The 26,545-nt window shown below is 38.5% G+C and overlaps 2 protein-coding genes across 4 annotated transcripts in view; one reads left to right on the forward strand and one right to left on the reverse strand.

The window, feature by feature from the left end:
- Positions 1–26,545, forward strand: part of foxp2 (forkhead box P2) — a 231,119-nt gene that overhangs the window by 98,124 nt on the left and 106,450 nt on the right. The window contains exon 1 of one of the 3 annotated variants that reach the window (XM_067427241.1): positions 24,708–24,980. The exons of 1 other annotated variant lie outside the window; for it this stretch is intronic. The gene's annotated coding sequence lies outside the window, so the exon portion shown is untranslated. Of the gene's footprint in view, positions 1–24,707; positions 24,981–26,545 lie in introns of those variants that run through there. One more of the 3 variants, XM_067427246.1, reaches the window with a different exon arrangement.
- On the reverse strand, positions 16,867–21,920 carry ppp1r3aa (protein phosphatase 1, regulatory subunit 3Aa). Its single transcript, XM_067427239.1, has 4 exons — positions 20,797–21,920; positions 20,483–20,535; positions 20,321–20,397; positions 16,867–19,064 (listed from the first exon to the last, which is right to left on the reverse strand). The coding sequence occupies exons 1-4, from the start codon at positions 21,585–21,587 to the stop codon at positions 17,730–17,732; spliced, it is 2,256 nt and encodes a 751-aa protein (XP_067283340.1). The 5' UTR covers positions 21,588–21,920; the 3' UTR covers positions 16,867–17,729.

The raw sequence follows: 26,545 nt of genomic DNA on the forward strand, positions 1-26,545 counted from the left end.
TATGTAGGCCGGATACAGTTAGACATCTTAATGATTGTAATAAAGATCCTCTCTAACTTATCCTGCTAAAAACAATAGTTTAAAACAGCCTAAGCTAGGTCGATAGCTTCCAAACCTGACCAGTTTGATATGTTGGCTGGTTTTAAGCAGCTGTAGCCAACCAGCTAAACAGCAGCAAACCACCCTATCCTGGTATTATAATTTTTTTTTAAGCAGGCATACACACATACATAAGCCCGTACACCGTGTCCACATGAGCTGTAGGCAGTAATTCTCATGAGCTGAAGGCAGTAATTCTCATGAGCTGACAGCTGCAGGCCGAGGTGCTGTTTGTCTAGCATGCCACTCAAGGTAAAATCAATCTCTGTGAAAAGCCGTGCAAGGAAATGTACGTTTTCCTCCTCATGCATAGCAAGCATAAAATCTCCACCGGAGCAATAAAAACAAGACCACTGGTTTTTGTAATCAAGGCCAGGCTTTTTTTCTTTTCTTTTCTGTGGTGAGTCAAGTGTAATTTGTGACTACAGTGGAAGCCGCTTTGCAGCATGTGTGAGCACCTCAGAGGAAGAGAGTGTTAGCTGCCAGCGTTTGCAGAGGTGAAAGTCAGCCCTGTCGACTTTGTTTCACATTCTCTGGAGGCTGTGCGCCTTGTTTCCTCACCTCCCTGCTACCATTAAATGACTTGCTGAGGTGAAAAGTTTTTTTCGTTAAACATGAGATCACTCATTCACACAATTTTATTTGTGCTTCTGCTCTGCTCTGTTATAAATGTCCCATCAACCTCACAAAAATGTACTCCAGTGGTATTTATTAGTTGTTGTTTTTTTTGTTTTTTCTCGTTTTTCTTGTTTTTGTTATTTCTCCATATACAGTGTATGTGTGCTGTGGTATCTGGCACCAAGATGTTAGCAGCAGATCTATTAAGTCCTGTAAAGCCGAGTTCACACTGCCCTATTTTAGCCCTGATTTTGACTCGCTGGCAGGTTTTGCGAAATCGCAGACAAATGCCCGAGATCATAGGCAAATCGGTGCTCGTGTACGCGAGTGACAATCACGCAGTGTGAAGGATCAAAGACGCGTCCGCGATTCAAACTCCTGCTGTGTGAAATGAGTTCTGACTGAAAATTACATCAGCGATGACCGACAGCCAATGAGAGAGTGAGAAACAGGGCAGCGGGAGGTTCAGAGAGGAATTGTAGACCAGTATATCAATATTTTAATAGATATATTTACAGTTCTATCAAACAGAAACAAAGCCCCAAACATTTGCACATCCAGCCGTGGCAGCAGCACATTACAGAATGATTTATTTATTTACCTCAAACTCTCTTTGCAGAACACAATTCTTGCTCCCACTGTCTTTCCAACAATTTTCTCAGCAAAATGCTTTTTTCTTTTCCCCCACAAATCAGCACACAGACAGTTTGGAGCAAACTTATAAATATATTTGGAGCAAACGTCCGGTCTGACGCACGTGTGATCTTGCGTTATTTACACGTTTATTTGGTTGGGAATGTTGGGAAACGTAGTTTGTGCACTAGAGAGAGAGAGAGTTGGTGGTTCTTCCTCTTGTACAGTCATGCAGTGTGAACTGTCGCTTATCCATCCAGCAGTGACCCGACGAGTTTGAAAATCGTGTGTATGTGTGTGTATTCAAATATAGTCCTACATAATAATTAAAGCATACATTACGTAAACACAAACTTTTACATTGGATTAATCGCGAGTAATCGTTTGACAGCCCTAATTACATTATATTTGAAGTACCTTCAAACCAAATGTGTTGGAACAGTACCATTGTACAATGCTAGTATGCTCATATCCATTTGCAATACGATGATACTTTGAAACATGGTACTACAATAATTCTCTACCATGGTGTTTAGAAAAATGGTACATGAATTGTAGTACCGTGGTACAGTGATGGTTTCACTGTTACTTTGATGTAACATAATGATGCTATCTCTGTACCACTTTTTTGGAAGGTTATTCTTGGGTAAATTCACTATCAAACAAGCTACTGTATAGTGGAGTATAGCAAACCCCTGTTGAGACGGTAAACCAGCAGCAGTTATTGGTTGGAGGACTTAAACTTTATTTGAACCGGCATGTTTTGGCATCAAATTCAGGAAGGAGGAAGCGTGTAAATGTTGTCATCGACATTAATTACCATTGCTGATGTAATCGTCAGCAATATCAACTTGTTTACAAGACAGCACAGAGCAGGAAAAACCTCAGTGTTAAACACTGGTCATCAAGGCAAGACAAGGCAGGTTTATTTATATAGCACATTTCATACACAATAGCAATTCAACGTGTGTTACATAGAAATGAATTAAAATAGTGATAACATACATGAAAAATAAGAATACCATGTGTAAGAATTAAAAAAAATAAAAAACAAGGATAATTAAAACTGTTGTAAAGAGAACTAAAAAAATTAAAATAAAATGGTAAACAATAGATTTAAAAACATTAAAAACAAAGATTTATCTGACTGATTCTCTAAATTCGTGTACCCCTATCTGAGATGGAAGAGATGGAGCAGGTTCTTACAATTGGGTCCGAGACGCGCTCCTGTAGGGGGCGTTACCTTTGCCCCGCAGGCCCTCCCCTTTCTTGAGTCCGCTTCTTTACACACAAGCAGAATGAAGTGAAGCACACTGCTCTCCTTTTCCAATCTCTGCCAATCAGACAGCCCTAACCAAAAGTAATAATCAACAGATGCATAAGAAATAGAAATATACATTTGTAAAGAGAATTAAAAATAATATAATGATGATATATACACAAAATACCAATAACCAAAGATAAGATGCATAAATAAAATCGGCCGTACAGTGGCACAGAGCTCATTCAGTAAACGCACAGCTGAACAGATGTGTTTTGAGTCTGGATTTGAATGTGGCTACTGCTGGAGCACATCTGATCTGTTCAGGAAGCTGGTTCCAACTGCGGCTGGCATAATAGCTGAAAGCAGACTCTCCTTGCTTTGAGTGAACTCTTGGTATTTCTAACTGACTTGATCCTGATGATCTGAGTGATCTGTTGGGTTTGTATTTAATCAGCATATCTGCGATGTATTGAGGTCCTAGGTCATTGAGAGATTTATAAACAAGTAAAGACCTGAGGACTGGTGTGATATGCTCATATTTTCTGCTTCTGCTCAGAATCCTGGCAGCAGCGTTCTGTATGAGCTGCAGCTGTCTGATGGTCTTTTTGGGAAGGCCGGTGAGAAGGTCATTACAATAGTCCACCCTACTGGTGACGAAAGCATGACAGGTTTCTTTAAGTCTTGCCTGGAAACAAAGCCTCTAAATCTTGCAATATTTTTCAGATGATAGTATGCTGATTTAGTTACTGCTTTGACATGACTACTGAAACTCAGATCTGACTCCAAAATCACACCAAGATTCCTGACTTGATTTTTTTTGTTATCAGGCCTTTAGCCTCAAGATATGCTTTCACCTTGAGAATTTCATCTTTGTTTCCAAATGTAGTGATTTCAGTTTTGTCTTTGTTTAACTGAAGGTAGTTTTGGCACATCCAGTTGTTAACTTCATCAATGCATTTGCACAGGGAGTCAATGGGGCTGTAGTCATTAGGTGATAGTGCTAAGTAGAGCTGGGTGTCGTCAGCATAGCTGTGGTAAGCAATATTGTTATTTTTCATTATTTGGCTCAGTGGCAGCATATTCAGGTTGAATAGAAGTGGTGCAAGAATTGACCCTTGTGGGACTCCGCATGTCATAGATGTCCACTCAGACTTGGTCACCTATACTCATATAATAACCTCTCCCTTCTTAGTATGACCAGAACCATTTGAGGACCATCCCAGAAAGCCCGACCCAGTTTACCAGCCTGTCAAGAAGTATGTTGTGTACCAGAATTGATGTTTTGCCTGTATCAGTATTTAAGCAAATATCATATATAATCTTTATGAGCTGTCTCTGTGCTGTGATGCGGCCGGAAACCAGATTGAAAAATTGTCAAAGTATCAGTGGAACATGCACAGAAATGTTGTCCGGAAGTTTTTTGTATTCCACCGTTAGATGTTGAACTGAAATACCCTCACGGTCTGATCTCTCTTTTGCGCGTGGCGGCAACATATTCATCTGCAGATCCCTGTGATGTGACCCCATGTGAATCACTGGCAACGTTCTCTACGCTGTATGGGATGGATGATGCTAGTGAATGTGTGTGTGCGTCAAAAGAGGAAGCCAGACGTTTTAAGATCGCCCAAAGCCTTATTTTCCTCTTTTGTGCGAACAGACAGTCGTTGGCGGCTGTGGGGACAAAATGCCCAAGAATAAAATCTCAGACATAGCATCTCTGCACTTCATCATTACCGTGTGTGTGTGGCTTTTTTAGCCTGAGTAAACATGGGGAATTTTTGCAGTCAACTTCCCTCCCAAGCTGCATTCTTTATTCTTGTATAGGTATTAGAATAAAGCCAATTTTATTAGAATCTCTCCAGACGTCTCTTGAAAATATGCCTTGGTTTATTTGCACACCAGGTTCTGTGTTTCACACCTACACTGCACACCAAATATACCCATCACGAACTAGCCATCATTATCCAACACACCTCCTCTTCATCTCCACACACAAGCATCTCACTGGTCCCTTCGTTTCAGGCTGGACTCGGTGCCATCGTTTTTTTGCCTTCAGCAATGGAAATGATGTCAGAGCTTGTGTTTACTCTTAGTCTGAGCACTCGTCAGGCAGTGAACACTGCAGTGGAGGAGATGGATGTCATGTTGAGGCCCATGTGTTGGACAGGGAGCGATAATAAAGCGTAATTCGATGGCTGTGGAGCCGAGCTTTGAGTTGGGCTTGGAGCAGGTGATTGAAAGCTCTGAGGCTCGCGCACACAGTCCAGTGGATGGAGGAGACACTTTCTCAATCCATTTGCCGCTGCCTTTAGTTTTATGTTTTTATTTTTTTGCTGTTTGGGTGCGTGTCTGTATGTGTGTGTGTGTGCGTGTGTGTGTGTGTGTGTGTGTGTGTGTGTGTGTGTGTGTGTGTGTGTGTGTGTGTGTGTGTGTGTGTGTGTGCATGTGTGTGTGTGTGTAGAGAGAGATGTGACCCTAACAAAGCCGTATATTACTACTTTCACTAACATTAAAGAAAAAGGCACTGTGATATTACCATGATATTTTATAATTGTTACTATGATAATACAATATTTTATTTATATATATTCTTGGAAGTACCATGTAAACAATGTACCGTGTTATCACCATAGTATTTTTGTAAGCGTACCATTAACTTTTGGTCATACCCATAGTAACAATGATAATGTATTATTATTGTTGGAGTATACTGTCAACAATGTACCATGCTACCACCAATACATTTTTGTAAGGGCGCAGCAACCACCAATTTTTGTGTTGTAATAATAAAAATAATTATATGTTGTTGTTCTGGTGTTATTACAAAATAACAAAAAAATAAATAATTATTTAAAACTAAATAAAGAAAACTGTATCCTTGAACATGTTGTATACCATGAAACTGTTGTGTTTTTTGGACATGTACCATGGTAATAGAGTATTATGTTGGAGCACCATGTAAACACCATTGGCATATGAATATGATAAGCATTTAGTACTATGGTAAACATCAAAGTATGATAGTATTGTCATGGTTTTTTATGACAGTGTCCCTAGTGAAAAAAAGATATATATTTATAGCTCACAATTGCGACTTTATATCACGCAATTCTTTGGACAAAAATCTCAGAATTGTGAGAATAAATATGTGATGATAATGTATTCATTGGCATTATGCTTGTTGTTCAACACAAATTTACAAAGAATGTTTAGTTTTGAGTTATGGGAGAATAAAGTTTCACAAAATAAAGGTATCATGGGGGTTACAAACATTGAAATCAATTATATATATATATATATATATATATATATATATATATATATATATATATATATATATATATATATATATATATATATATATATAATTTGTGCACTTAGAAGATGGAAAATAGCAATAAATACATTTTCGGATTTCTCTTTATGGTCTTGTCATTTTAAGGGTTAAAATACATTTATTTCATACTAAGTATATTACAAATCCATTAACACATTACTAACATATCGCTTGAGACTTACTGATATAAATATTATAATTAAACTTTATTCAACTTTATTCATAATGTTAAGGATTTTGAATATTATATATTTTCCTGATGAAGGTCATGAGACCGAAACGTTGCTAATAAAAAGTTTTAGATTTTGTGCAAATATTGTGCAGGATTTCCTTTTGTTTGTTTGTAGATTTTTTGATGATTCGTCCTATACGCACCTATCTATTACCAACAGCTGTGCGATGGCATGTCTACTAATTAATATTAAGCATAAAATATGTTTTAATATCACTGTTAGTAAGGACAGTCTTTAAATGCCAGATACAGTATTTGAAGTGTACAGTACCTAAAGTATACTTGCAATAGTTCCATTTTAGCACAATCAAATATAGTTAAGTATATCTTAGCTGGACTTCAGCACTTTTTCCGAATAACTGAAGTGCATTAAATAGTTGTTCCAATTTGGCAGCCTTTAAATATATCACTTTAGTATACCAAAAGTACAAATTACAGGGTGTTTTATTAAGTACATACATATATACACGTATTTGTAGTATACTTAGCATAAAATAATGTATTTTTAGTATATTTATTTTTCACTATGGGTATACCGGGGTATTTGAATAATTATTTCTAGGTACAATATATAACAAAGTACCTATCATCACTGTACCATGGTAACATTACAGTTCTATTTGTAAGGGTTTTGTGTTGATTATGCTTTCCAATTATGTGTAATGTGGCATATTAAGTCTGAGTGTACTGTATACAGAATAAAACATCGTTATTGAGGTACAGGAAGAAAGTGAGAGCGTGAGTGTGTAACAGAAAGAGCTTGAGAATAAAAGAGCATGACACGCTGAGACATACTCATCTGACATTCACAATCTCACAGTGTACGTGTGTGTGAAAGAGAGAAAGAGAATGAGACAGAACATTCAGAGTAGCGGGGGAGTGAAACTCTCTCTTAGAACAGTTGGGATGAATCATCTAGTTTTCACCTCTCTCTCAGAGTCTTGCATTAAACCGTTCTTATGCTAAAAAAAAAGTACATGGTAATGTTCACACATGTTCTAACCAGGTGTGATGCGTAATGTTTCCAGCTACTAGTAATTCGTCTGTATACGCTGAGAACATACCTATTCTGATGTTGAATAAACTAGTGCTGTCAAATCGATTGATCGCGATTAAAGGTGCAGTGTGTAGTATTTATATCCGTTGACAGAAATGCTTTCAGTCATGTATAAAGACCTTACATAATGAAGTGTTATGCTGTATGACCAGACTGAGCTGTTTCTATCTCCATACGCCGCAGGTCCCCTTACAGTGAAATCTCCATTTTGTGCCGCCATGTTTTTACTGTAGCTCTGTCGTATTCTACGATTGTTTCTAAAGAACGCAATTAGGTGACGTACCGGAGTCGTGCAGTAAGCGTGTGAGTGTTTCTGATGCACAAACAACAAACCGCGTGTGTGTGCGCGCTCTCGATCACTGATTGCACGCTGTATTCATGTACAGACACATTTCTGTACATTTGTGTTGTTACCACACACACACACACACAGGAAGGATAATATTTTATTTGTTAGGTGTGTATGCATTTATTATAAAATATGGACTCTTTATATTTGGTTATTTGATATCATTTTGGAATCTCCAGTGACCCTGAAGCTTTCAGAAAATGCAGATTTGTGAGAATCACCCTTCAATCTGATTGTTTACTTTGGATATAGCAAATTATGACAAAATGAATGTGTTTAATGAGATAAATGGCATATGCTCCATTGAATGAAGTGTGCGATTAATCACGATTACAATATGTAGAATATGTGTGTACAGTATATACACACACATATACACACACACATATTATGTAAACAAAACTGTTATGTGTGATTTGACAGCACTAAAATAAACTTTTTTTTCATTTTTGTTTCTTAGACAATAGTCTTATTTATAAGTAAAACCCTATAGTAATTTGAAGATTCAAAGTAACATTGCCCATATGAGCACCACAGCTCCGTATTATTCCTTATTAAAAGTACTTTTTCTAATAGTTTGGCAAATGTCCGAAAGAAAATAGTATTAAAGCAAAATGATATTTAGCTTCTTATTCACTGAAAACCATTTAAACATGTACTACGCTATCTAGAAATTTCGGCCAAGTGCAATATTTTCGCTGGGTATAAAATATATAATAAGCTTCAAATGGTTATTCATGTAAATTTGCACTACTTTAACTAAACAAGCCAACGTGGCTGTTGTGGAAAAAGGAATAAAGACTGCAGTCACAGCAGCAATCGTTTTCCACTCCGCCATGTTTAAAATGTATGGCTCGACCAACTCAGGAAACTTGCCTATCGAAACTATCCCAGAGCTTCCCAGTGGCAGTGCCAAACATGACTTGAGAGGTCATCTGTGTCCATTTTTACTTCAGAAGCTTGTATTCACAATAATTCTGATAGCATTATCGCTACAGTCTCATGTCCAAAAGAATCTTAGGCAATGCACCAACTGCTATTCCACAGCTCCAACTCTATATGCTAACATTTCATTCGTCTTGGCACTTCACTAGTCTGAGTGACTAATCACCAAAAAAAAAAAAAAATACAACTGAAGTGATTGGCTCAAGCCGAGAGTAGCTGTCCAAACAGGGCCTGTGACAAACTGCGTGAGAGAGAGAGAGAGAGAGAGAGAGAGAGAGAGAGAGAGAGAGAGAGAGAGAGAGAGAGAGAGAGAGAGAGAGAGAGAGAGAGAGAGAGAGAGAGAGAGAGAGCAACCCAGGTCAACCCCTATTTCCCGCGGGATGTTGTCTTCTTGCATTGAGGGCCTGAGCTGTAGCACAAGCCGACACCTCATTGTGATTCATCCAGTGGAGACATCGCCACCAGGGGCCCCTAGGGGTCCATGGGCACACTTCCAGACACCTACAACACTTCTCCTTCCCCTTCACAATCTCTTTTTTTCTTCCTCTATTCATTCCCAGCTCTGACCTCGAAGACAAGGCTTTGGCTCCACGTGAGGTGACAGACAGCCTTCAGTTGACTGACTGATTGAATAGTAACTTCATGGGTAAGATGTGTGTGTGTGTATATATGTATATATTTTCAGTCCAAATTCAATTCCGAATCTATTATTGTATAACTTTACATTATAATGAAAATGTTTTGATTTAGGTCATATATATTCTGAACAAAATGTATGCGCATGCAAAAATTGAGATTTAGGTTTGAGATTACAGTAGCAGCGTTACCATAGATTTTAAAGGGGTGGTTGCATGCGATTTCCCTTTTTTTTTTTTTTTACTTTAGTTAGTGTGTAATGTTGCTGCTTGAGCATAAACAGGATCTGCAAAGTTACAGCGCTGAAAGTTCAATGCAAACGGAGATATTGAGTTTTAAAGTTATGGCAGTTTATTGCCTACAAAAACGGCCGGTTCAGTTTTCAGAGGGATGGGCAAGCAGGAAGCAAACAAGACGTTCAAAGGACAGTGGAGACGGCGCTGTGTAATAAAGGGAAAATAGAAGGGAAAAAAGCATAAAAAAAAGAAAAGAACTATTAACACATGTTATACTGTGCCCCATAAACGCAACCAATCCTAGATGAAAACCAGGGAATATTAAGGTTTACCTGGCTGAAAATGCCATATTAAACCAGCCTACAATTCCTTTTGGTCTTTGCTGTTTTATGATGGCCTTATCAGTCTTGTTTCCCACTCTGACCCGCTGAAAGGTGCTCCAAACTTCTCTAAAACATGCCTTCAGATGGATGACCAGACTAGGAGAACAGCCAAGACCAGCCATTACTTTAGCCTGGTTTAAGATTCCCTAGACTCCTCATGTTAAGATCTACAACACATCTGTCAATTTAATCCAGCTGCAATTCACAATCCACAATCCCGCATACTGGATGTTTTTCCCTTTTCACACCATTCTTTGTAAAGCCTAGAAATGGTTGTGTGTGAAAATCGCAGTAACTGAGCCGATTGTGAAATACTCAGACCGGCCCGTCTGTCACCAACAACCATGTCACGCTCAAAATTGCTTAAATCACCTTTCTTTCCCATTCTGACGGCCGTTTCACACCGCAAGCGTGAGCAGCGCGTATTTTTTTCGGCGCCCATGTTAATCAATGAGTGCATTCACACCGGGAGCAGGAGCAGCGCGTGAGCGTCAAGCAGGAGCGTCGCGTGAGCAGCAGTGAAGCGGGGGTTTCGGCTGCGAGCCTATTTTTGCTGCGCTGCTGACGCTCCTGGCGCTCAATTAAAGTGAAAGCACACTTTTAAATGACAAAATAAATGTGATTTCACACAAAAAGTGCTTAAAATGCACACAGGAAGCACGTGTAGTGGATTTGAACAATAACTGGAGTATGTCAGAAACGAAAACGAAGAATAAAACATATCTGTGGAAGATTTTAGCAATTTAAACTTGTTTTGATTATTCAGTTTGGGTGAAAGTATGGTTATGGTAAAAAAAAAAGAAGTAAACTAGCCAGAAAATATAACAAACTTTCGTTTAGTTTAGTATTTAATATTCAGACAGGTAAAGGCTCTCGGTCTGCAGCTGCAGTCACGGTGTGAAGCGAAAGCACACTTTAGATGGACAAAATAAATATAATATCACAAAAGCGCTCAAAATGCACAGAAGAAGCACATGTGGTGTGTTTTAACAATAACTGGAGTATGTCATTAAAGAAAACGAAGAATAAAAATCATCTGTAGAAGAGTTACCCATTTAAACTTGTTTTAATTATTCAGTTTGGGTAAAAGTATTATAAAAAGTAAAGTGAACTAGCCAGAAAATATAATAAATTATTTTAGTTTAGTATTTAATACTCAGACAGCTATAGGCTCTATCGTTGTGGGAGCCGCTGCTGTGACGCTGCACCAACGCTTCCAGTGTGAATACTCTCGCGCGTCTGCAGCTGCAGTCACGGTGCAGTCACGGTGTAGTTACGCTAAAGTGCTGCTCGCTTGCGGTGTGAAACAGGCGTGACATTCAGTTTGGAGTTCAGGAGATTGTCTTGACCAGGACCACACCCCTAAATGCATTGAAGCAACTGCCATGTGATTGGTTGATTAGATAATTGCATTAATGAGAAATTGAACAGGTGTTTCTAATAATCCTTTAGGTGAGTGTATTTCAGTCGGATTAGCTTAATTAACTTGCATCCACATCTTTCTTAAACTAGCCTAAGATGATTCGCTGATCTTTGCTGGACTTTAGACCGCATCTCAAACCACATGACCCTTACGAAAAAAAAATATATTGCAGTATATTGGAAAATATCATCTAATACATTAGGCAGTATATTCACATAAATGGGATTTAATATTTATATTCTCCAATATATTGCAATATATGAAAGCAGCAATTATTTGTATATTTTGCAATATATTACAGGAATATATAATATATTTAATAATACCATCAATATATTATTCCATGTATTTACAATATATTATAATATATTTCAAGTAGGCTAATATATTGGTAAATATATTTTCCTTTGGTAAGGTGAAGGCTTTTCAGTCTGATGGCACTATATGTCAAATTACTAATGGATGATTAGGCAGCATGTAAACGAAGCCACTGTAGTTATTCATCAAAACGTGTTATTGTGAATTGCATGAAAGGACAACAGTCATTTAACTTGAGTGCTTCTGCAGTTTATGCCATTTCTGCCGAGTTTGCAGAACACTGCACTACATTCAGTTGGTAACATACACAACGCTATATAAATGTGTACAGGGAGGGATGAGGTAACTTGGCAAGCCCACACTAAACCCAGAGGGGGAGAGAGAAAGATTAGAGCGCGTTGGAGGTATGTGTGATCCGTCCTCGTGAGCTTAGATGTTTCAATAATGATGTATGAGCTCTTGGCCTCCTGGGATACCCAGGATGTAACCCAGATTCTGTGCTCGGACGTGCGAGAAGACGGATGACTGTGTAGTGTGTTTTATACATGTGGGTGTATGAGATGGCAAGGCAGATCTCAGTGGTACATGCATGCTGCCATCGTGTGTCTGGAAGCCTGCTGTTTTAGCAGAGCTAATGCTTGCTCTTCAGTCCTCAAAACAAACATAATCAATCAATATTTGTGTATATTACCATTTTCTACATGGCAGATACACATTTCATTGGCTTCCATTGCTGTCTGAGTGTTTGACCTAGCACAATCTGTCACAGTACGGTTCCCCCAGACTGCTTTGTTCCAGTTTGAGCCGCCGGGAGTAAAACTGCTGTTGTGGCTCCATCTAGTGGCTCTATCATCATTTAATTTTTTTATGTTTAAAAAATGAATACAAATTTAAATATAAATAAGTAGTTATAAAAACACATTTTTACATTTAGTAAATAAAATAAAATGCTAAAACTGGAATATAAATGAATGAATAAAAATGTAAATAAAATGATTAAAAACATGTTTTACAATTAATTTACTTTGTTTTCAAAATAAAATAAAATACTGAAACTGAAATATAAAAGAATAAAACATTTAATAAAATATAAAAAATAAAATAAAAAGTGAAAAATAAAAGTAAATTTTTATTACTTTATAAATAAAACTTGAATATAAATAAAAAAATAAAAATGTATAACAAAATTACAATTAATTTACAATTATACAAAATAAAATACTAAAACTGAAATATAAAGAAATAAAAATGTTAATTTAAATAAAATGTTAATATAAATGCAATTCATTTAAAATATAAATACATTTTTAAAAAAATAAAAAACTGAAATATAAATGAATAAATATTTAAATATACAATTAACATTTTACAATTTAAACGAACTGTAATTGTGATATGGGCAGATGCAACATTGGGCAGTATATGGGAATTTTTGAAAGTCGGAAATGTTTAGACTGATCAGCTAGATGCCTCTACTTTCAGAAAAAAGAGAAAAGGTTGCCAACATGCGACACACAATTAGAGGCAAAGCAAGCATGCATGAAACATCTGAAGTATTCACGCCTCCGAAAAAATCCCTCATGTGATCATAGTGACATTTTAGCTCATGTGTCTTTGTGAGCGGGTTTGGGAATATCATGTTCCTCCTGAGTCACTTCAATAACAAACTGTGCTGAGCGCACAGAGAACACATGCTTCATGACAAACAGACATGGGTTCTTTAAATACATCAGGTATTACGTTGGTCAGCACAAACTGCAGTAAAACCAGAAAATGCCAGATGGAGCAAATTGTTATAATGTACTTTTGTTATAATAAGTGTAAGTGCCATGGCATATTTGCTTTCGGTGACTATTATTTATTCATTAAGTTGTTTTTATGCCAGTGTTTTCATTTGAATTTGCTAGTAGTTTTCATTTGCTTTCATTTTAATGAAAGCGTTTCTCCTGCAGAACACAAAATACCACTAGTGAATGCCTGGATCAAACACTATAAAAAAACACTGTAACTGCATAGAAGAACAGCATGTAAAAGTGCCTTTTATGACATTATTAGCTATAGACAAGTTTGAATACACACCTGAGAGACTTTTAAACTTCGTTGGATGTTTATACAATATCATTTTTTTGGTCTTCCGGTCACAAGACCAGCTCTTATCACCATAAACCAGCTTGGTCCAAGGTGGACATTTATGCTGATATGTGCAGCAGTGTAAACTTTCAGAAAATGAACATTCCAGTGTAATATTTTCAGCCTTATTCAGTTCATTTGAATAATTAAACAGATCATTCTTAGCTTCCTACCTTTGGGGATTTTAATGCTTCTAAGAATGGTTACGTAGAGTAAATATTGTCGTGAATAAAGGTATCGAGAACAGTGAAACTATGAATGTGTGTGTGCTCGTTTCAGTGAACGTGAGGAAAGCAGCCAGACACTGAAAGGTCAGAGGATCATATGACTGCACACACACACACACACACACACACACACACATGCGCGTTTGTTTTTGTGAATTGTGGTGACATTCCATAGCCATAATGGTTTTTTATACCGTACAAATCGTATTTTTCTTTTACTTTCTCAAAAAGAAAAACTCATCAACTGTATGATTTATAAGTCAAGAAACCCTCTTCCTCCTCTATTTCTCTTTTCTTCTTCCCTTTTCTGTTTTTTGCTACTCTGAGTAGTATACAAATCTTGGTATTTAGGGCACGTTTTGCGTTTTCTTTGCCTCTTCTTGACGGTTCGCTTCCTGTACTCCTGAGTTGTAAGTCGCTTTGGATAAAAGCGTCTGCCAAATGCATAAATGTAAATAAGCCTTTTGAAAAATGGGGACATGAGGAATGTCCTCATAAGTCACCCTCTCCTTGTAATACCTATGTCATATCCATGTCATTATACACATTTGTGTCCTGATATGTCACAAAAATACACACAAAGACACACACACATCTCTATTACACTACACACACATATATAAAGAGAGTAAAAGCCCTTACAAAGACCAAACAAACTGGGAAATTCAATAAACACTGTTTGGTGAGTTGCATTTCAGCTCACAATCATGCATCATACTCATTAACACACAAAATCCAGTTCAACAAGGCGTAAAAACTTGTCATTCTTTTGAGCCAAAACACATCTCATTATAGATTGTGCCTTATTCACATATGGACTACTTTTATGATACTGTTATGCTGTTTTAAAGGGATAGTTCACAAAAAAAATTCACCCTTAAAGCTGCACTATGTAGTATTTTTGCAGTAAAATATCTAAGTCAGTGTTATATTTTGTTCAGTTGAGTTCTTACAATATCTCAAATGTTTTCAACTATTTGTAAATTGTGAGAAAATTGCTATTTTAACCAAGGAGCTGGGACATCTGAGGGAGTCGCCTGTCAACTGCGTCATATCTGCGTTACGTTTATTTGGCAGACGTGCTTTACTCTTAGCAGTGTGAACATGTGTCACAGCAGCCGCTGAGCAATCGCACAGAGATACATCATAACATCATTTAAACACAATTAAATGTATCTTATATGATAAACAGAGCTGGGTTACCTCATACTCATGACCGGAAAAGCGGAAATTGCGCCTGCCACTGTGTCCCATCATAATAAAAGTCCCGCCGCTCGCGAGACGTGTGTTTGTGTACCAATCGCTCCAGCAGCCTTGCTCAGCTCCTCAACACTCGGCCCTGCTCTGCTTCACACTACAGTAACATTAACAGATATACCAACCTGCAAAAACTCATTTCATTTAAGTTTGCTCAACACAGAAGAAGATATTTTGATGAATATGGCGAACTAAACAGTTGATGGACCACACTGACTTCCATATTAGGGGGAAAAATATGGTCACACTATATATTATTAGGTGTAATTGTTAGATTGTAATTATATATTGAAGTACTGAGTAATAATAATTAACTCCATGTACTTACTATATGGTTATGGTAGGGTCAGGGTTTGGTTGAGGGTGGGTTGCATATAATTATGCATAATTTACTGTCATTATGGTATGTAACTTGTAACTAGGACACTTTAAAATAAAGTGTTACCAAAAAATATGACATTCTTTAAAATATCTTCCTTCCTTGTGTTCAGCAGAATGAAGAAACTCATATAGGTTTGGAACAACTTGAGGGTGAGGAAATGATGACAGAATTATAATTTTTTTAGGTGAACTGTCCCTTTAGTGATGTTTTAAAGTTTGAGTCTCCATTCACTGTAATTGCATGGAGAAGAGAATTGAAGATTTTTTTGTTTGTTCTGTAGGGTGTGTAAATGAGGGGAATTTTCACTTGGGCATAAACTATGCATTTAAAGGGATAGTTCACCCAAAAATAAAATGGTATCTGCTTTCCCCAGTGCATCCAACATGTAAGTGTCGTTTTTTCTTCAGTAGAACACAAATGAAGATTTTTAACTTCAACCGTTGCTGTCATATAATGCATGTGAATGGGTAACAATTCTATGAGAGAGAAAAAGAAACATGCTTAGACAACATGCACAAAGAGCCCTGTGTCTCATGACAACACACTAATATCTTAAGACACAAAATGATCAGTTTGTGTGAGAAATGGAGCCGTATTTTAATCTTTTTTTTTACCTCAGATGCAATGCTATATACAACAGCAATCAATATACACGCTCTGGATAGATGCATGTCACTTCCAGTAAGGTCAATAATACACACTCTGGCTCGTATCGACCTTACCGGAAGTGAAGTGCGTTCCAGGCTGTTGGATGTGGTGTTGTATTTAAGGTAAAAAGATGATATAAATACTGCTCCATTTCTCACACAAACTGATCGTTTTGTGTCTTAAGATATCATTGTGTTGTCATGAGCCACAGGGCTCTTTGTGCATGTTGTCTAAGCACTTTTTTTGTTGCTCTCATAGAATTGTTACCCATTCACATGCATTATATGACTGGCACACAGCAACGGCTGGAGTTAAATCTTCATTTGTGTTCTGCTGAAGAAACAAAGACACCTACACGTTGGATGCACTGGGGGTAAGCAGATAAACATCACATTTTCTTTTTTAGATGAAATATCCCTTACATAGTCTATCAGGTATGTAAGACTTACCGAGCTATGTTCACAGATCAGAGGGTCTAGAAACCATGTCCTTTTTCCAGCCTCTGTCCCATTCTCTCTCCTGTCTTATGGGAACATAGTGGGATTTATAGGATTTTTTTTTTTTTTTTTAGACATTTATAGACATCCCTAAAGAGACATGAAATGCACGCTGTGTCCTCATAGGCTACATTGCACTTGATACAATTTTGTATAAACCCAGTGAAACATTTCAAAAAGGTACAGTACCAGACACATTTATTTTTTTGGACACACCAGACTAAGATACGACACCAGAGTAGATATGTTCCTCATATCAAGATGCTTGAAATGGTTGACTTTTTGTATACTCTGCTTAGATATGAATTTCTTTACAGAAATAGTGTAATTTTACTTTTAAAATATCGATATAATATCGACATTTTTGAGAAGCAACAATTCATTAGGTATTAAGAGACATTTTCTTTAATACGAGTTAGATTCTTTTTACTCTTATTCAAGATACAATATAGGAAAAGCAAAACAAGTCTTCATATCTTATGTGTTGTTTCTTGTCAAATCGCTATCTTCTTTCAAGGACTTTTAAATAGTTTTAATGGAAAACAAAGCTGGGCCCGTAGAATCACTTCATGTCAATTCTCTTTAAAGAAACGCGCATCGTTTCACAAGAACTTCCTGTCTGATCGCAGTCCATATCAACAGCCCCATCCAGACGCCGTTTCATGCCCTGGCTGCACCACCAGCACAGAGAAAAGCGATAGTCCGAGCCAGGCCGGCAGGTCATACAGATACACCGTTATGAAGATCACAAACAGAATAGCATACACAAGAGCCTTGGCCATGTGACCCATGGAGCAGAACTCCCTCCACCATGACAAAAGCCTGCTGCCGTTGTTGCCGCCCACCCAGGACAGCTGAATGCTGGGTAACGCCATAGGGGGTTCATCGTCTCTGTTCAGTTCTTGAAAGTTTCTGAGAGTCTTCCCAAGCTCAAAGTCCTCTTCTGGAGAACTGGCCTCACTTTTCTTTGCAGATGTTATCTGAAGGAGGTGCTTGGATGGGTCAGTGCTAACTCTTGGATAGGTGGCCCGAGTTTGGTGAATTGTCTTGAGTGTCTGTCACTCTTTCTCTTCTCTATCGGTGCACTTGTCACCCGCCGCTCGGGAGTCGAGCTTCCGTTTGGTTTCCGAACGCATTTCTTCCTCTTCAGCGCGAGCACCTTCTATAGTCATCTCATTCAGTTGCTCCTTCATTTTAAGCCCTTCGTTTGCCTCAAAGCACCTCTCTTCGTTTTTCAGCAGCTCTGAATTGTCTTTGTTAAGAATCTTGTTCGACGTGCATAATTCGCTCTCATTAAATCCCTCGCTCTCACACGATGAAACGCTCTGTATTTCTGCGCTGTGATCCGTAGTTGTTTCATCTTGTCCTTTTCGACGGCTTTCCGTGTCCTTTTCATGTATTTCTCTATACAACTCCCTCATTTCCACCTGCTCCTCGCTATCATCTTTATTTATATCTTTCCTTTCTGAAGAAGATCCCTCGGCTTGTCTATTTGTGAGAGACACATCCCTGATACCCGTAAATGTCAGGGTGTCTTTGACCGCTCTGTGTGTGTTTTCTTTAACCTTTGAGGTGTCGAAGCTGCCTGCGCATTCTTCAGGTGAGATTCCATCTCCAGCTTCTGTATTCTGAGTCTCTGTGTCATGTGCGGTTCGAGTTTCTTCCCCTGGGCTCGCCTTGGTCGTGTCTTGACTCAAAGATCCGCTTGTGTGCTCATGATGTGGGGCTTGGCGGTCACGAGATGCCTCTCTTCCCACCTTCTCTGGCTCCGATCCCAGAGCAGAACATGGTACGGTAGCGACCCTTGGCTCTTTCACGATATGGTAATCCACAACCTGATCACTAGAAAGGCTCTTTGAACGCTCTGCGGGATCAAATTTTACAATTTCCATTGCTGTCCTGTCACCAGACACATGGTTGTTGTCTTTCTCGGCTTCCTTGTCTTCCAGTGGAATTACAACTTTGTCCCTTGAAGTTAAAACTTCTGTTTGGCCAAGTGACTCTGGAGGAGCACACATTTGTTCCTGCATATCATTGTGAGTGTTTGTTGTGTCAGTGCCATTAGGAAAAGCTTGCCAGATCTCAGAAGTCGATTTGGCTATGTGATCTTCAACTTGCCAGGAATCTGAAGGGTTCGCATTAGGAGAGGTTGTTGTTGTACTGCCCCAATCCAGAGAAAGTAAAGGGATCTGGTGGTACATCAGTATAGGTGGCGTGTCCATACCGTATCCTTCTTGACTGTGGACAACCGGCAAGTCAGTTCTACTTGGGATGGATGTGGGACTTTCACTTGTTTTGGAATTACATCTAATCTGGGTTTCCATTGCTTTCTGAACGAAGTAGTCTTGTACGTGTGCCAAACGAGCAGCTTGACGTTTCCTGCGACGATCCACCTGTCAAAATAGACAACTTCATATTAAAAGTCCTTAACTACTCTGTACTTACATCACAAAATAAGTGCAATGTACTTACTGTATTCATATTGTATTGCAAAAGACTTTCTGCTTTTAAAGGTGAGATACGGGTAAGGTTAGGGACAAGTTTAAGGGTGGGTTGAGGTGTAAAGGAAGGGTCAGCAGTGTAATTATATATGTCATTAATTATAGATGTAATAACATTGTAACATCTTATTTTAAGCTGTCATTGGTACAGTGTAATGATATGTTTCAGCATAGAGTAATATTGATTAACTACATGTACTTACTATATGGTTATAGTAGGGTCTGGGTTAGTTGCATGTTATTACCGGTATGCACAATGTACTGTTATTACTATAGTAAGATGTATTATATGTAACAAGGACACTGTAAAATAAAGGGTTACCTAAATTAATTCCTGAGAACACTTAATATAAAGTGGGCCAGTTTTAGCTATTTCATGTCTTGTTTGTAATGAGAGGTATATTTATTTATTTGCTAAATGGCATACATTTATTTTAAATTTATGCTGACTAAAAACGTATAGTTTACATGATATTATGCTGCTTGGATAGTTCACCAAAAAACATTGTTCCATTGTTCCAAAACCTTTTTTTTTCTTTTCTTTTTCTGAACAAAACCAAGATACTCTTTTTCCTACAATGAAAGTAATGGTTTCCATCAAAATATTTGTTTGTGCAGGCCGAAAAAACATACTGGTAAAAAAGATTGAGCTGAACTGCCCCTTTTGGGGTCTAATGGTTAGAGAGTTGAAGGTCACGGGTTTGATTCTCAATCCCGGCAGGAAAATGTAGGTGGGGGAGTGAATGAACAGCGCTCTCTTCCACCCTTAATGCCCACGACTGAGATGCCCCTGAGAGAGGCACCTAGCCCCCAAACGCTCCCCGGGTGCCGCAGTGGCCTAATGGTTAGAGAGACTCAGACTGGTAACCCTAAGATTGTAGGTTCGATTCTCAATACCGGCAGGAAATGACTGAGGTGCCACTGAGCTAGGCACCTAACCCCCAACCACTCCCCACAGCAAAATGGCTGTCCATGCTTTGCAGTGTGTGTATACTCACCACTCCTAAAGTATATGCACTACCTTGGTTAGGTTAATTTCACAAAGGACACATTCTGAGAATGGGTTACAATACTTGGCCTTCACATGTTACTTTCACTTTACTAAATGCACATCATTTGTCTCTAAACCTTGACAGAATTGACCATACCAGAGTTTTGCAGCAGTCCTTAAGGTATTTGCAGGAAGTGATTCCTGCTTCTTCCTCTGTTTTGGGTGTGACTTGCTCTGGAAACGAAAGCAAACTCAAACTCAGACTTTCATATGCAGACTCAAAGCACCCTATTTCCAGATTCCCACATAAGAAACCCACCCGAGATCTCCCTGCTCGCCTCTGCGGGTGTCTTCTCCGTGTCGATCTTTTTACTGTAAATATACGGCAGGTTTTCAATCACACACACCTCAAAACAGTCAAAACTAAGCATGCTTGATTGAACAATGAAAAGAAAGTTTAATCATCTACATGACTAAAATGGTCTCTTCAGCTCTTCAGTAATCTGCATGATTTTAGGTTTTATATCATGTCCAGGGTCACACACCACAGTTAATACTTCAAATAAGCGCTGTGTTCAAATCCTTTACTGTAAGTATGAGTAAAAGTGAGGACTCTAGTGCAGTGTTCCCTACCTGATAGTTTTAAGGCAGCTCCTGATGCTTTTGTGGTTACTCTCCTCTACTAACTTCTCCCTTTCACTCTCTTTCTCTTTTTCTTTCGGATCACTCCTTCGTCTTTGGTGGCAGAAGACAATGTAGTTTGTCCCTCCGTTGTTGGCCCAGAAGGTTCCAGCAGCGCTCTCATACCTCAGACAGAAATCCACCCGTACCCCTTCGACCTGGAACGGAGGCGTTAACACGAGATGGAAAGAGAAGCAGTCCGTCTCGCCATCACTAGACCCAGGCACGTACTCCGCCAGCAGGTCGAAGTGGCTCTGCCAGCCATCCAGCGAGACTCGGATGTAGACGGCCTTGTGGAAGCAGAGGTTAAGAACTCGGACGATGCCCCGGATCGTGGTGGATCCGGGGAGCAGCTCGATGCGCTCCAGCTCCAGCTTCTGCTGCTGAAGTTTCACCTCCATGTCCTGGTTTAAGGCTGGGATGTTGAAGAGGCATGAGATGTAGTATTCCTCGCCCTCTTTACCATCCGCCTCCGGCCTTGATGTATCCTGGCTGTTGTATTCCTTCACGGATACCAGGTCTAGACCAAAGGCATCCGCAAACGACACCTTTCTTCGTACTGCTACCGGCGGGGGCTCAGGATCTACCTCTTCCGATTCATCTGCAGAGCTCCCCTCTGATATCTGGTCTACCGTTTTCTCTAATTTTATGATTTCCTCTTTGTTTTTCATTATCCAGTCCCTGCAGATGTCAGGCTCCATGTTGCAGGAGACCATGGAAGGTACAAGCTCTTCCGCAGACATGCCTGGGTAATGCTGAATGGGTGAAGTCAGGCAGATCAGCACTAACTGCCTGAAACTCTCACTCGCAACGTGACTTGGCAGAGATCATCAGGTTGCAGCTGAACATTGTGTGGTTGCCAGACTTAAAATAGCTGTGAACTATGCTTGTCTTCCTGGTCTGTGGTAGACGTGGTACACTTTGATGTGTCCATGTCGTCTTTTGAACTCTCCTGAACCTGAAGATATGCTCATGAATTACAGTTGTGAATCTGACGAAACAACACGATGCCTCCGTTTGGAAATATGGAAGCGATCGGTGCTTGTTGTCACACGTGGAGTTATCTCAGCGTTATTACAGTAACTATGAGTTTCAAATGCTTGTGTGTTTTTTATATTGGTTTCAAACACCTAGATAAAACGTATATAATTGAGACATTTTTAGTGAATTCTGTCATACAAACAATATTGTACAATGAGGATATTTTGTTATATCTGTCAGATGAATAGGTAAAAAAAACAGTCATTACATTCAGATATTATAATAATAATGTGTCAGGTTGGGACAAGTTGTCATGGTGCAATTCATGAATATATATACAAACGTACATAAATACATATGTATATAGAGATCAGGCATAACATTATGACCACCTTCCTAATATAATGTTGGTTTCCCTTTTGCTGCTGAAACAGCCCTGACAGATCGAGGCATGGACTACACTAGACCCATGAAGGTGTGCTGTGGTACTACAATGTTAGCAGCAGATCCTTTAAGTCCTGTAAGTTGCGAGGTGTGGCTGCCATGGATCTGATATTTTTGGTTCAGCACATCAGACACACAGCACGAAAACCGATTGAATTGAGATCTGGGGAATTCGGAGTCAACACCTCAAACTCATTGTGCTCCTCAAACCATTCCTGAATCATTTTTGCTTTGTGGCAGGGCACATTATCCTCCTGAAAGAGGCCACAGACACCAGGGAATACCGTTTCCATTAAAGGGAGTACATGGTCTGCAACAATGCTTAGGTTGGTACGTGTCAAAGTAACATCCACATTGATGGCAGGACCCGAGGTTTCCCAGCAGAACATTGCCCAAAGCATCACACTGCCTTCGCCGGCTTGTCTTCTTCTCATAGTGCATCCTGGTGCCATGTGTTCCTCAGGTAAGTGACACACACAGTGTTTACCTCACAAGAGCTGCAGTTTTGGAGACGCCTATAGCCATCATAATTTGGCCCTTGTCAAACTCGCTTAAATCCTTACGTTTGCCCATTTTTTCAGCTTCTCATACATCATCTTTGAGGGCAAAACGTTCAGTTGCTGCCTAATATATCCCACCCACTAACAGGTGCTGAGATGAAGAGATCATCAGTGTTACTCACTTCACGTACTCTAGTCTGTGACTGTGAATGTTGTCACAATTAATCAGTGTGTGATTAGTACTTTTTATTGAGTCATGAATTCAAGAACCATAAAATAATACTTACTTTTTGGGAGCATTTTACTTAAGGGATTTTTCCTTTTTATTGTATAATTATTGAATCAATGGTAGACCCTTGTGTGTTGTGATTGTGAACTCCAGATAACATGCCCACATTTATATTCAAACATGGCTACATCTTTGTATAAGTGCATGGTCTTCATTGACCACTAGGTGGCAATGTCTAATCAAAGTTATGTGCCCACTCACCATTTCATTGACAATCAAAGATGGATTCCAAAACATTCCAATAGGTGGCAGCACATTCTTACGTTTTGTGCTAGGAACCCAGTTTTCTCAAAATGATTTATCCCCTCTTAATTTGATATGGAAAATACATGTGTATTTTTGATAAAAGCCATGAAATGGTGCATTTTCTTGATTAAACGATTTTCTTTAAATGAAATGCGTTTTGTGGGAAAAAAAAGGCTTAAAAAATGTCTTATCAATGAACAAAAAGATAATCCTTAACACCTCTGCAGACGTGTTATCAGATTTTGGAGTGTTAAAATGTTCTAATAAAACCAGGTCAAAATCTGCTCTATTGTCTCTTTGTTTAAATATGCATTTGATTCAAATTATTGTGATGTTATACAAATATCACCAGTCATCTAATATATCCTAATATCCCCTTTTTAAAGCAGTCAGTGTTTGCAACCAAAATATAGAATGAAGATGTTCAATTCAGGCAGATACAGAGATAATTAATTCACAAAGAGAGATTTCTGATATTATCAATATTTGATCTGAAAATCTTTTTATTTTGTCCTGTTTTATTAATATGAACATTTCTAGACAGTGGCACACAGTTACAGTACACATATGAGGCAGAACTCACTATTACAGTATGTGTATCATTCTCAAAATCTTAAATAATATGAGCACATAAATGGTCAAAAATAAAAATGAATAGAAATCAGCAGTGCATCACTCATAAACCAATATCTCATCAAAATGAAAAGAGATCGCTGATGGTCTACGGTTGATCATCTCGGGGTTCATTTAAATCAACCAGGGGTGTGTGAACTGTTTAGCAAGTGTTGATTTCATGTGCACAATAAAATAAAAGGAAAGCACACAAAACATCTTACAGCAAAACACACACATGCTTCCTTGTTCTTTTGTTTTGAACACTTTTCCTCATTTCTTATTGCTCTGATTTTTATAGACTATACTTAGACTCAAGAAATGACTCATTTGAAGACTTTATTTATTTGTTTGTTTGTTTTTATTAATTTGTAATGAATGGTAATATAATAAATATGTATTAACATTATTATTTTATCACAAACATAAATGAGTAGGGATTACAATTCTGGATAATATTAATATAAACAAAGAATAGCACTAATACAATCTGTAAAATAAAATAAAAATAAAATAGAAATGGCAGCACTTCACATTCCTACTCCTCAGGCTATATTAATCTCTTCAGCAAAAGAAACAATTGAGGTTGGTTTCTTGTTATTATTGTTTTAAAGAGATTTGATAAACAAAACAAACTTCTAATGGCTATATTGTTTACTCGGCAGGTGGACATATGTCACGTGGGGTCGCAGTACGCCAAAAAATAACAACATCCAAGTCCGCATAAGTGCCTCCCCGCATTCTAATAAGCTAGTCCCCCCCCTCAAACTCGACCGAAACATTGCGATGTATTGAATCGAGATACAAAAAAACAAGCTGCCGCTTCGAGTTGCGCGTCATGCGAGCGCATTCAAACAGGAGTCGGTGTTACTCGGGCGTTTTTTATACTGTTGCGTCGGTAATAACAGCAGCACACTGACTGAAGACAGCAGCGTCTCGCGACTCCGAGCGGAGGAATATCAACAGCGCGTGTTGTGCGTTTGTTTTTAGCGCTTTTTTAAAACCACTGACTCGTAAACACGCGAAACTTTGCATCCGCGAAGGAGATACATTCACTTCTTTTGGTGAGTTTTCACGTTTATGCCTTTCACACACCGAGTGCAGAGTTTGACTTCACTTAGAAGTTGCAGATGGGTTGTTTAGGTGGTCTATAAAGTGTTTGTGTTAGAGAGTTTGTGAGAAGTCGGTGCTGTGATTCCATCCTCATGATCAATAAACATCCAGTGACAGGTCTGTGGCGTATTAGATTATTGCATGTCTTTTACCCCTTAACTTTCTTTGTGTTTATTGCCGTTTATTTTTGTGCGTTTAGTTTTAAAACAGCACGAGTGAGATGTAAACACGTTATTTTGTTTATGAAAATAATAGCAGCGTCATTTCTGTCCGTTTAAAAATAAGGGATTTTAGTTAATGCATAAAATTGAAATAGGCAGAAAGGTACATGAATACGCCATAGTACTACATTTACCGTTTTTACAATTACTTTCAGATGATAAAGAATGTTTCATAGGTTTATATGCGTTTTTAAAATGTAAATCAAGTCATTTATTTAGTTTAATACACTGATTATTTATTTTTGTTGTGATTTTGCACGAGATTTAATATTTTCACATTTTCATAAAGTCTAAAAAAGTTAATTAGCCTACTATATATAGCTTATATATATATATATATATATATATATATATATATATATATATATATATATATTACATACACATGTAATATGTTTAAACATGTATTGAAGAAATGTATTGAAGATTGTTTCTATGAGCCTATTGTTGTTGTTGTTATTATTGTTATTATTATCATTAAGGTTAACATTAATCTTACCGTGGTTGCTCGCTCCATTTCCATAATCCGGAGTGAATTCTTCATGGCTTTGGATCTGCTCACAGGAGGCTGTGTGTCAGGACAGTAAGGCTGATGTATTGGAGTATAATGGACAGCACTCGTCTTAAGACACAGCCACATCTACTGCCAGTGCAGTTTCAGTGGGTTCAAGGGATCTGGGACCTTTTTTTTCTTTCCTTTTTTTGAGCAAGGTGTATAGTATTACAGCTCCTATCATGGCTGTGATTAAATGTGTGAGTTTTCACCCTGGTGTTGGTTGCAGAAGCACCTCTGCTTCGCTCCGGCAGCTGTGCAGGTGAAGTGCAGGTGTGCATCGTGGTTCTCCGTCACTCAACGCTGCGTCGCTTCAAAGAGGCCGTAATAGCAGTAGTAAAATTTCGAGCAAACACACACACACACACACACACACACACACACCTCGGCAGCTCCAGACAAGCTTTGTAACGTGAAGCCCGGCCCTTTGTTAGCCCCACGCAGTTCTTCCCAGGTGATTTTAATTAGCACTGTTTCAATGAGCAGTGTTTGGAGCATGATGTTTCACGTACGACATGTGGAGGGAAGGGGTGGGGGGCTGACCTGCGACAGGAAAGGGGGCCTATATTGGAATTATCCTGATGTTTTTGTAGGCGCAGCCTGATTACGGCTGGGTGTGTGTGCATGGGCTGCTTTGCGTCAAAATGAAAGACATCCTTTTAAAATCAATGGTAACACTTTAGTATGGGGGCACATATTCACTATTAACTATGGCCTAATTACTGCTTATTAATATTTAGTA

Source organism: Pseudorasbora parva, chromosome 20 (assembly GCF_024679245.1).
Source record: "Pseudorasbora parva isolate DD20220531a chromosome 20, ASM2467924v1, whole genome shotgun sequence".
In the NCBI taxonomy this organism is placed as follows: domain Eukaryota; kingdom Metazoa; phylum Chordata; class Actinopteri; order Cypriniformes; family Gobionidae; genus Pseudorasbora; species Pseudorasbora parva.